This window comes from Hylobates moloch, unplaced genomic scaffold (genome assembly GCF_009828535.3).
Source record: "Hylobates moloch isolate HMO894 unplaced genomic scaffold, HMol_V3 SCAFFOLD_3, whole genome shotgun sequence".
Taxonomy (NCBI): Eukaryota; Metazoa; Chordata; class Mammalia; order Primates; family Hylobatidae; genus Hylobates; species Hylobates moloch.
In genome coordinates this window covers 133,525,374-133,538,206 of record NW_026652278.1, presented here as the reverse complement: position 1 = coordinate 133,538,206, position 12,833 = coordinate 133,525,374, and the positions used below count along the sequence as shown (strand labels likewise).

Sequence of the window (12,833 nt, the reverse complement as noted above, 5' to 3'; positions counted from 1 at the left end):
TTGTATGTGTTAACAAGGGGGTGGATTTTCCAGGAAGAATTATTTTGTTGTTGTTGCAAAGTAGTGATTGAAAGAGAGAACTTTTGAAAGTAGAAACTGTTGTGACTGTGAGTAAAATGAGAATGTTTACAGATAGGAGTATTCTAAAACTTTTCTATGAATTAAAAAATGCATTTATGTAGCTAATCTCATTTGCTACTCATGCCAAAGGCTTTGTAATGGTATGCAACTGTTTAATTATAATATTAATGTCAGATTTCTTCTTTTTTTTTTTTTTTGAGATGGAGTCTCGCTCTGTTGCCCAGGCTGGAGTGCAGTGGTGCGATCTCAGCTTATTGCAAGCTCTACCTCCCGGGTTCACACCATTCTCCTGCCTCAGCCTCCCAAGTAGCTGGGACTACAGGTGCCCGCCACCACGCCTGACTAATTTTTTGTATTTTTAGTAGAGATGAGGTTTCACCATGTTAGCCAGGATGATCTCGATCTCCTGACCTCGTGATCTGCCCGCCTCGGCCTCCCAAAGTTCAGATTGCTTCTTATATCAATGAAGCAACATGCAGAGATTGGATCACAGGGTGCTGTTATCTTTGGGTCTTATAATGCTGGACACCATTATGCTCTTGAATATGTTTTAGAAAATTTCAGTTATCGTGTAGTAACTTGTAGGCATGCCATTCAAACTAAAATATCCGAGTTAAAAATCCCAAATAATAATTTATCTTTTGTTCAGGTTTAGCTTTTAAAGCACATGAAAGTTTACAAATGTAGTTCTGTAAATCAACAGCCCAGGTTCCAAATCCCACTCACAACCTACATTCATTAAGTACACTCTGTTTGTTTGCTGTTTGTTTTTATTTTTGTTGCTGTTTGTCTTGTGTTTCTTTGTTGTACAGTGGAGAATAATATGAGGTAAGGGAACAGTGGGCTTGGGGATTACAGTCTAAAAGCTTTATGGTATTCTAGTGACTCTGAGATAAACAAGCAGTTTTTACTTTAGTTTCTCCATCTGTGAAACAAGAGGTTTCAGGTTATTCTCTGACCTTCCTTCCAACCATAGCACCCTGGGAGTTTATGATTCTTATACGAACTCTGATATCCTATAACTTGGACAATCTAGTATAAATATTTTGAAAATAAAAGTAGGTATTAATAATTACTGTGGAATAACAGGTATAAACTGGCATATGTGGTTGCCACACCTCTAACATATTGTGGTACGATGACAAATAATGAGGAAAATAAGTAATATAACACATATGTATACATACACAATAAAGGTCTTTTTTCATCTATGCAAATAAACAATTAATGTGCTGGGCTGGGCGCGGTGGCTCATGCCTGTAATCCCAGCACTTTGGGAGGCTGAGACGGGTGGATCACCTGAGGTCAGGAGTTCGAGACCAGCCTGACTAACACGGTGAAACCTCATCTCTACTAAAAATATGAAGATTAGCCAGGCATGTTGGCAAGCGCCTGTAGTCCCAGCTACTTGGGAGGCTGAGGCAGGAGAATCACTGGAACCAGGGAGGCGGAGGTTGCCGTGAGCTGAGATCGCGCCACTGTACTTCAGCCTGGGTGGCAGAGCGAGACTCCATCTCAAAAAATAAAAAAGAAAAAAGAATCGATGTACTTTGAACTATATTTATGATTCACCTATCATTAAGACCTTTTGCCTAGTGCTTAACCAGCTGCTAATCAACCCCTTTATAAATATGTGTTAAAACATTGAGTTAAACAGCAGAATGTGACAAGTGGGGCCCATTCAAGAAGAACATCCCAGAAGATCCAGACTGTATTACAAATCCTGGGGTTGCCAAGGAGAGCCAACGGGGCTGAAAGTGTCTGGGGTGAGAAACAACTCTGCTATGTGGAATCTTTAGGAAAAGCAAATAGGAAAGTGTCAGTACGGACCTTTAGAGTTCTGGAATGTACTAGTGCTTCCTGCCTCAGGTAGCTACTTCTCATTTGAAAAATAGCTCCCATTGTAATACTGGGCTTTAGTAGAGACTGAACCCTTGATGATGGGACACAAAGGGACTCTGTGACTAGAGCTGCCCATTGTGAACTTGGTATTGATTTATCCCACTGTATGGCCTAGAAATAATGTATTGTTACATAGGAGTGATACATTTGGAACATTGGATCCGTTGGCTCCACACATTTGGGCTCAAGCAGATCCACAATGTATGATCATATATCATGAAGAGGTGTCCCAGAGTTTCCTATCATCTGTCCTACTGCACTGATGGTTCTTTCTCAACTCGCACCCTCGGGAGTTCCCTGTGACTCACTCATGGAGGAGGAAATAACTTGCATGGTATAAGAATGGATCAGCCTGACATGTTGGGTGGACTTCAAGGTCAATAATAAAGGAAATTTACCCAGTGGGAAGATCAGCAAAAGGTTTACTTGGTATTCCCTTCATGTAGAGAAGGAAGTAACCTGAGGTGCAGATGTATATTGAGCTTTGGCAGAGCTAATAATCTGATGGGTCTGAAAGAAATAAGACTAGAAAACAAAATACAAGGAATATGAGCAAGAGACATGTGAATGGGGTTGTAGGAGTGAGCACAATCAAAATCATGCCTATCAGACAGTAAATATTGCAGAGGAAGCTTTCTACTACCAGGTGGACATTGTCACGTGTCCACTGGATATTAGCCAGCCTCCTGTCTCAGTTACTCCAGGGTTTGTGCAATAGACCCATGAAGAGAATGATCTATTGTTGTTGGACTTAGATCTTAGTGACAGAGGCAGGGAATATGCATGGACCCAGGACATGGCCTCCCTTTCCAAAGCTAATATAGCTATTGTCACTTCTAACTATTAAATGCCAGAAACAGATTGACAATGAGCCACTGAGTTGGTGCCATTCCTCTGGGGTACGATAGAAACCCAACACCTGTTGGGCAGCAGGCAAATTAAGTTGCATCCTCTCCACTTCGGAGCAGGCAGCAATTTGTCCTAAGTGGGTGAATTATTGTCTAGATATGTGTTTGCCTTTCCTCTCACAGTGCCTTCACTGGCATCCACTGGCATCCACATCTGATAGCCTAAGAATGCCTAATCCAATGATATGGTGCCCCATATAATATTGCTTCTACTAAGGGACATTTGCTGCTTTATCAAAGAAGGCACAACAGTGAGCTTATAGTCATAATGTGTTTCAGCACACAACAGCCATAGGCCTGATGGTACCGTGGAATAATATTAACCGTGAAAAGTTCAGCCAAGACACCAGCATGAGGAAAAACCTTAGACTTGGGGTACTGCCTTCTAGGATTGGGAAATATGCCAAACCAGTCGCTGATGCAGAATGCTGTATTTATCATACCCAGGAATCACAGTTCTGGGACTAAGGGTAGGCCCTTCCTATAATCAGTAGCAGTGATCCACTTGTGGTATTTGTACTACCTTTCCCTACAACCTTATACTTTGCCAGTTAGAATCCTGGTTCTTGTGGTGGAGTCAGGGGAGCAGTGCTGTTCTGTCAGGGGACACAATTAGAATCCCACTTAAGTAGAAGCTGTGATTGATTCTATCTGTGATCTGGTTACTATGTGTTCCTCATGACAATAGACCAAAAAAGATGGTGTGAGATATCCATACTCACCACCATGAGGAGACAGGGCTACTGCCACAAAATCTGAGCAAGGAAAAATATGTCTGCAACTTAGAAGTACTCCATGCCCTGATGGGAAGGAGAAATTGCAGCAACCAAGACTCCATAGGAGAAAGAAAACTAAGGGCTTAATTCATCAGGATTTAGGTCTGCAACACCCAGCAGCAACTCAGACCAGCTGAAATGCTGGTAGAGTATGGGGGAAAATCTGGGATTATTGGTAAAGGAGATAGGTGATGAATATCAATTAAGGCCTTAGGGACTAGTTGGAAGATTGGATATTGTGGCTGGATTTATTACCGCTCTTTTAAGTCTCTGGGGAATCGCAGCTTGCCATCACTCTAAAGGACTGTACTTAAACTCTCCTCTTGGGAAAGATGTGAGGGATCTTGTTTTGTATGCTGTCGGGTTATCAGTAGATGGTGCAAGTACATCTGTCTTGCAAGTTGTCTGTCCTGGGCCCAGTTTGTGTGCTTTTCTACATTGGCTAAATCCTAATCCTAAGGATTAAATCCTTATAATCCTAACATGTCTTCACATTTTTGACCACTTGCTCAATGGAGAGCCTCAGGTATTGCCACCACTGTCACCTTATCTCTTGACACCATTAACTATATCAGCCTCTCTCCAGGTGAAGACCAGGTGTTAGCGTGTCCGCAGTAGCAACCACCGTGGAAAGATTCACAGTAGTTCTGGCAACTGTCATATAGGGACACACCCAGGAAAGTTATATCTCCATTAGAGTATTGTTTCCCCAGTGGCTACACAAAGGGGCAGATTATAAAATCATAAAGGCAGAGGACTTAATGACATGTAGGATGAATCTTTATCGATGAAACGTAGAGTATGACAAGCAACTGACATATAAATGTCCCTCTCTCTGACTAACTGTTCCAAGGTACAAAGGTTCCAAATGACTTCTTTAGATTTGTTTCACATGACCAAATAACCAGCCACGTTTTCTTGTGAAGTTCTGCCCAGCTCAGTCATGTACCACCTTGCGGCTGCTTCCTTCTCTTCCCTGTATCACTTCTTTTTTTACTTCCTTGTGTTTGACCTAGCATTGCTTGATCTCAGGCTGTTCTCCTAGAGAATCTGGATTGAGATGCCAAGCAAATGTCTTAATCTAGGAAGTTTTTTGAACATTGAGTGACAAATTAAACTCTCATTATGAATAAATAGCCCTAGCCTTCCTGATTGGAAAGTTTACCAATTTTCATAAACCAAGTTATCTTGTATCTTCATCTATTTTAAGGTATGAATGTACTTCTCTTCTTTACTTTAATGAAATTAATGTGCTTATTAATTTCCTTTTTAAAAAAATGCAGTGAATCTCTTACTCTGCCCCATTTTGTTTTGCAATGTTTTCATTACTCTGGTTTATTACACTTTTATCATATAGTTCCCCTATATTGGAACTTTTCTCAGTGCAGAGAGACAGTATGCTAGTTGTTTGTCCTTTCTTTTTTACTGTCATCTCTTAGAACAAACAGGTTCATCAGTATACTTCTCTATATAAATTGTGGCATAGTGGAAGAGTGCAATAAATTTTAAACAAAAGTTATGGAGTCCTCACAGCTTGTATCAAGATACTCCTCACAGAATACTAAACTTTTCTGATTACATTTTGCCAAACTTATCTTAGGCAAGGAAACATACACCACCCCCAGTATCCCAGAATGTAGTCAGGGGCTTCCCTATCATTCTTATACCTTCCTCGTCATCCCCCCTTTACTTATTCTTTCAGATAATAATTTAGAGATATGCAAATTGTAACCATATGGTGCATCTATTAGTATTAAATAAAAATTGTTAGCTAATATTTTCATTATAACTGTATATTGAAAGCAAAGCTGAAACTTTACATATTAAGTTGATATATTATACTTGCTGTATATCTCAGATTCAACCTAATTGCTCAGATTCTTCTAGACTTGGATATATCAGTCTTTTGGAATTACTTGTTTGCTATAGTGGTTGTTGCTTTTTTCTGAACTTGTACATCCTGCCATTTGAGTGCGAACAGAGAATTCAACTCCCCATTCTTCAACCTTCTCTTTGTCTCTCCTTTGGTCATGATTTTTTTTTTTTTACTCTATTGTCTATTGATTAATTACTTTTTCTCCCGTGAGTGTTTCATCATGAATACTAATCTTTAGAAAAGTTGAGAGTGAGATGAATGTTCACAAAAATTATAAAGACCTCAGATGAAAATTGCAGCAATTCTAAATTGCAATCCCATTGGAACAAAACAAAGACAGCTACAACCATTTGAAAGCAAGTCACATTTTTGCACACCATCTATTATTCTTGCATTTAACAGAATGTTAAAGATTCTACAGCTTGTGAATTTATTAGCTTGGTATTTAGCATGTTTCATGGCCAAAAAAGCAAAGAAGCTTCATTATTACTGGTTAAATTAGCCTCATGAAAATGTTGTTGGTAAAAGGTTACAGAAATGAATAAGAGATCTAACCAAGCCGCATATTGGACCATTTATCACTGTAATTTTAAAAAGGCATTCTGATGATTTAAATTAACTTGGCTAAAGGGTAGAGATTTAGATAAAAGTTAATAATTGAAGCCTAAATGACATGGTTAGCTCTTCTTTTTGATAATGAGGGAGCAACACATACACATACAGTAGTTTCATACATTGTCCTTTTGGCAGAAACTGAAGCCAATAAAACCATACCTGACAATACCATTTATTTATTATCTGGGCTTTTTTTTTTTTTTTTTTTTTGAGACAAAGTCTTGCTCTGTCACCCAGGCTGGAGTGCAGTGGCACAATCTCGGCTCACTGCAACCTCCGCCTCCTGAGTTCAAGCAATTCTCCTGCCTCAGCCTCCTGAGTAGTTGGGACTACAGGCATGCACTACCACACCTGGCTAAGTTTTGTATTTTTAGTAGAGATAGGGTTTCACCATGTTGGGCAGACTGGTCTTGAACTCCTGACCTCAGGTGATCCGCCCACCTTGGCTTCCCAAAGTGCTGGGATTACAGGCGTGGGCCACCGTGCCCAGATGGGCTTTTGTTTTTTTAAAAAAAATATTTGTAACTATATTATATATAAACTGAATTACCTAAGTATCTCATGTTTGCTTCAAACATGGTCAGATAGCCCTTTCCACATCTTTGATTTTGTACAGTTGAAACTTAAAAATTTAGCCATCTTTACATAGAGGTTTTATGATTTGCTTTTTAACTAAATGTCTTCCCTATGTATATAAGAATAGGAAGGCTGCCATCTTTGTGAAAATTTTATCAGGGAATTTAACATTTCTAATTTTATGCCCTTTGACATAATGTTTTTATTTGTGTGGTCTAAGCTATTCATATTTTTTGTGTGCTAAAATAATTTTTTTAAAATATTTAAGCTAATAAGCTCATAGAACTTTCCTGGGAATTATGATGAAATAATTTCTTATTATCTTGACAACTCTGACTAAGGGTTATGTGTTTATGGATTTAAGATAAAAATAAAGTTTCTCCTCTCTTCCACTCTTAACAGAAACCAGGAGATAAAAGAACTTGGTGAGCTTTCTCCACATTGGGACAATCTGCGGAAAAATGTCCTTACTCACTGTGATCAAATGGTGAATATGTACCAAGACATTCTGACAGAACTTAGCAAGGAAACAGGTGTGGAAGCAATGACTCTACTTACTCAAGTGAATTGCATTTCCTGCATGTGAAATGAAAAAAAATAATAAACAGATTTTATGTAGATAGGAGAACTGGAGATTTTTTTAAACTCTTTTATTTCTAACTTTAACATCTTAAAACAAGGAAAACACTACCCTATTTTACCTTACAGAATTATTATATGAATAATTGAGACAATTTTTTAAAATATTGAATTTCTAAAAGAAAAGCAACTCATAAATATAGGACATGCTTTTCTTTCTGAAGTTCTTTTAACATTTTTCTGTCAGGTTTATCTTTTAACACACATATTAATTTATCATTATTTACTAATAATGTTTAATTTCTGGTTTCCATCAGGGTCCTCTTTCAAATCAAGCAGCAGCAAAGGAGAGAAAACATTAGAATTTGTTCCAATAAATCTACATCTGCAAAGAATGCAGGTACACAGCCCTCACTTGAAAGGTATAATCATAAATTATTCTTTTAAAAATAGCAAATTATGTTACAGTGTGTACTTCTTTAAACAGCTTGACTATTGGCAGAATTCAAAAGTTTAGCAATTATATAAAGTTGAAAATGAAACAATTGAACCTCATAGTGACCCTAAATTCTGTTAAAGAGACTATGATATTTTTGTTGCTGTATTTTTGAGAAATACTTTATGAATGTGGCACCTGGATTGAGGTAGAGATGAAAGTGCAAACTGAGTAATAGCACCCTTAAGTAGTATTAACGGTGGCTAATAGTTAACATTTAAGCTCATTTGAATTAGAAAAAAATAAATAAAAAAATTTGTTCATATTTTTCCTGTCTTGAGAAACCAAAGCCCCAAAGTGGACTAATATGCCAGGTTTTTTTGACTTACTGATAACTATCAATAGAAACTCCCTTTTCTACGGGAAAAAGTGAGTATAGTAAGGTAGAAGGTGGTAGAGTATTTAAATGTACTCAGTTGTAAGAAATATTTATCAAAGAGAAATATATAAGTTTTTCTGAAGGTACCTGAAAATGGTCCAGAATGACCAATATGGTGTCATATTTATTACCATTCTACATAATCTCTTGCCATTTATCAAAAATGTGTTTTCCAATGTCTTTTCATCTCCCTTTTTCGTTAACTTATTGCTATAGCAATTATGCAAATTTAGGATGACTATATGCCCTGGTTTGCTGGCAAAAGTCCTAGATTATATACCTGTCCTGCATATGCCTATGCCCACCTTTAATGATACCCTCACTTCTTTTCCTTCTTAAAAGTCTCCCTGTTTAAACGACTAATGCTGGGGTCATCCTACTAGTACCCATCTTTTAGGGGGCCCGAAGTTATCAAATTCTTTCGGGTAGGTACATGAAAATGCATACAAACATACTTACAGGGACATCTAAATTCTCATTCTGACACTCTGTTTTGTAGCCCTTGTCACAACATAGTAGTTACAGGTTTAGAAAGGTTCAAACACAAGGGCAATTGTACACCGTTAGTGAAAATGCAAACTGGTGTAGCCACTATGGTAAAAACAAATATGGAGTTTCCTAAAAAAAACTAAAAATAAAGCTACCATAGGGTCCAACGTTCACACATCTGGGTGTTTATCCAAAATAATTGAAATCAGGATCTCAGAGAGATGTTTGCACTCCACATTCATTGCAGCATTGTTCATAGTAGCCAAGACAGAGAAATGTCTATCAATGGGTGAAAAGATAAATTGTGATATGTACAAAGATTGGAATATTATTCAGCCTTATAAAGAAGAAAATCCTGCCATTTGAGACAACATGGATGAACCTGGAGGATATTATGCTAAGTGAAATAAGCCAGGATACAGAGGGATAAATACTACATGGTACTACTTATATGAGGAATCTAAAATAGTCAAACTCATAGAAGCAGAGGGTATAATGGTGGTTTACAGGGGCTTTGGGAGGTTGAAAAAAGGAGGTATTAGTCAAAGGTACACAGTCGCAGTTATGCAAAATGAATAAGTCCTAGAAAGCTACTGTACAGTATAGTGACTATAGTTCACAGTACTATATTGTATACTTAAAAAATTGCTGAGAGGGTAGATCTTTTGTTAAGTGTTCTTATATACATACATATTAATAATAATAGTAATATTAAAGAGAGTAAGAGGAAACTTTTGGAGATAACGGATAAGCTTATGACATAAGTTGTGCTAATGGTTTAAAGAGTATATATTTATGTCCAAAGTCATCAAGTTGTATACATATATATAGCTTTTTATATGTCAATCATACCTCAATAATGTGGTTTTAAAACGTGAAAGTGAGATCTCAGTTCTGCTTTAGAATTGCGTGAAATTTTATAATCTGAAAAATTAAACTTTATTGTTTTCTAGTGTTTGCATACCAATCATATATATATATATATATATATATATATATATATATACCACCAGCTGATTTGCAAGTTTAAGTGTGATTATACTTATTCTGCTGTATTATGTTATTATATTTGGTGATCAAGCATATAAAATTTTAATTTAGATCTTATTCGCCACAAATTATGTCAAGCGAACTGAAAAAAAAAAAAAAAAAAAAAAAAAAAGAGAGATGGATGGGCCCAAGGCATTTAGAAACTGCTGTGGCCTGAATGTGTCCCCCAAAATTCATGTGTTAGAAACTTAATCCCCAGTGCAACAATGTTGGGAGGTGAGACCTAAGGGGAGGCATTTGGATCAAGAGAACTCTACAGTTATGAGTGAATTAATACCATGATAAAAAGAGCTTTGAGGAGCAAGTTTACCCTCTTTAGCTCTTTTGCCTTGTAAATTCATAAAATTTGTTCTCTCTTGCTTTTCCACCTTCTACCATGTAAAAGCACAGCAGAAGGCCCTCATCAGATACCAGCACCTTAATCTTAGACTTCCTAGCCTCCAGAACTGTTACAGAATAATTTACATTTTTATATAAGTTACTCAATTCATAATATTATGTTATAGCAGCACAAAATGGAGTAAGACAGTAGTTCTTCTTTGATTACTGAGTGTCTGTCAATAGCTTGAATAGAACAGTAGGTAATGATTTTTAAAGTAACCAAAAACAAAGTGTTACAAGTATTAAAGAAGCTAAAATACTTAAGAACTATCTGACAATCAACATAATGTTATTCTAATAGGGAAAATGAAAAGCCTTTTATGATGTAGTAAAATGTTTATATTATTTTAGAGTGTAACAGCCCTGGGCTTGAATTGTAGCACTACCACTTTTTACATGAGCTGAGTCTGCTCTTTAATCTTTCTAAGCAATTTCATTCTCATTCCTGATTGAGTTAGGGTATGTAAAACACATAGAATGATAAAATAATAGTGGCTTTATTATACATGTGACATTTTCCATCACTGGAACAAAAATGGATCTGTTTTATCAGAGCTGATGAAATTGGAGAAAATTGATCAAGTAAGAGCCTATTAAAAATCAACGAAGTCTTGAACTAAGGAAATAGCCAGGTTTAGATTAAAGATGCATTTTGGAGAAACCATCACATGCAAATACTTACTGACTGATGGAATAAGGCAAGGAGGGAAAAGGATAATTTGCTTTACAGCCATGGGTAGATGACAGTGTCATCAGACCAGATAGATTTGTTTGGGGCAATATACATATGAATTCATATTTAATTATGTATTCAAATGTTTGTTGAGTAACCTTAAAATACTTCCACCAAAGAGAAACTATGATCAAAGTGGCATTTTACTTCATATTTCTTTCTTGAAAATGAAAGAACCATGTACTATGCTGTTTTTCAAGGTACCATCTGAAAAATAGAGTAAAATAAGATGAGGACAATATGTTTAGTTTCTGATTTTCTGATTTGAAAGAAACAATCTGGCAATTAAAAGAAAGAAATTTAGAAAAGCAAACAAAAGGTGTGTGTGTGTGTGTGTGTGTGTGTTTGTGTGTGTTTATGCGTGCACGCATTTTCTAACTTGTTTGGTTTGGGATATGTATTAGTTTTCTAGGGCTGCTATCACAAAGCACCACAAACTGGATTGCTAAAATAGCCAAATTTATTTTTTTCACAATGCTGGGGGCTGGAAGTCTGAAATCAAAATATCATCAGGGCCATGCTTCCCCTTAAACCTATGGAGTAATCCTTCCTCGTTCCTTCCTGGTATCTGCTGGTTTGCTGGCAATCATTGGCCTGCTAATGTAACATACCTATCCTCTGTCTTGCTCATGGTGTTCTCCTGCCCTCTGTGTATGTCTGTTTCTGTATCCAAATATCCCCTTTAAGGACAACAGTTATATAAGATTAGGATCTATCCTAATGGCTTTATTTCAACTGGATTATATCTGTAAAGACCTTATTTGCAAATAAAGTCACATTCTGAGGTATCTTTCTTGCAAGGTACAAGGAAACCCACAACAGGATTTAGAAAGGAAATTCTTACTTGTAAGGACAAATATCAAGCAATACAGAAAAAAAAAATTAAAGTTACAGGTTAGGGTACAACCCAGAAACTAGAAGATTTTTTACAAAGCAGTTAGCAGAAAGACTGGTTCTGGTCTTTGAAGAGCTAAGAAGAAAATATGGGAAAAGGCTAGATATCCTAAGAGCCACATTAATGGGAAAAGTACTGAATTGTATTGCATATATAACAGCATGCTAAATTATCAAGCTTATATTTTAAAAATATGTAATATTAAAAGTTATTATTTGAAACTGGAGTTCAGATTAAGTAGCTGCTATATAGACTAGGTCACCAACTACATGTTATATAATACAGGTTGAAAACTCCATTGAAATTTTGGGTGCTTACCACTTACTACTTTGACTTTAAACACGTTATTTGACCTCTCTGAGTGTCATTTTATTATTTGCAAAATGAAAACGTTAAAAGTTGTCATAGGTGGTAGTGAATCAACTTTTTCTACTTTCTTTTATAACACGTATTTAACAGATTTTGGATTGCAGTTAAATTTATTTAAGTTTTGTGGCTACTGATTTGAATGTTTAGCTGAATTATTATTGCAAGGTAATAATGCAAGTAAGATGGGCTAAGCCTTGGCAATTTACTGGCAAGTTATTTGGATGTGGTCTAATTTTTTTTTCATCTTTACCTTTAGTAAGTTGTGTCTATTCACATTTGATTAATAAGCGTGCTATATTTGGAGAGGAAGCTTTGCAAACAATAGCTGGCAGAGTCACCAAATACAAGGCTAATATGTAGCTCTTTTTTTTTTTTTTTTTTGAGACGGAGTCTCGCTCTGTCGCCCAGGCTGGAGTGCAGTGGCGCGATCTCGGCTCACTGCAAGCCCCGCCTCCCGGGTTCACGCCATTCTCCTGCCTCAGCCTCTCCGAGTAGCTGGGACAACAGGCGCCCGCCACCACGCCCGGCTAATTTTTTGTATTTTTTTAGTACGGACGGGGTTTCACCGTGGTCTCGATCTCCTGACCTCGTGATCCGCCCGCCTCGGCCTCCCAAAGTGCTGGGATTACAAGCGTGAGCCACCGCGCCCGGCCCTAATATGTAGCTCTTGAAATAAGTAACTGAGCAGAACTAATGTTGTCATGTCTCATACTGACAAATGGAATAAC

The 12,833-nt window shown here is 37.0% G+C and overlaps 1 protein-coding gene across 5 annotated transcripts in view; it reads left to right on the top strand.

Annotated features, from left to right (window-relative positions):
• The window catches only part of INPP4B (inositol polyphosphate-4-phosphatase type II B), an 834,063-nt gene that overhangs the window by 645,215 nt on the left and 176,015 nt on the right, over positions 1 to 12,833 (top strand). For all 5 annotated transcript variants that reach the window (XM_032147659.2, XM_032147632.2, XM_032147654.2 and 2 more), the window contains 2 exons: positions 7,137 to 7,267; positions 7,631 to 7,735. In XM_032147659.2, the coding sequence (XP_032003550.1) occupies positions 7,137 to 7,267; positions 7,631 to 7,735 (236 nt within the window). The remainder of the gene's footprint in view (positions 1 to 7,136; positions 7,268 to 7,630; positions 7,736 to 12,833) is intronic.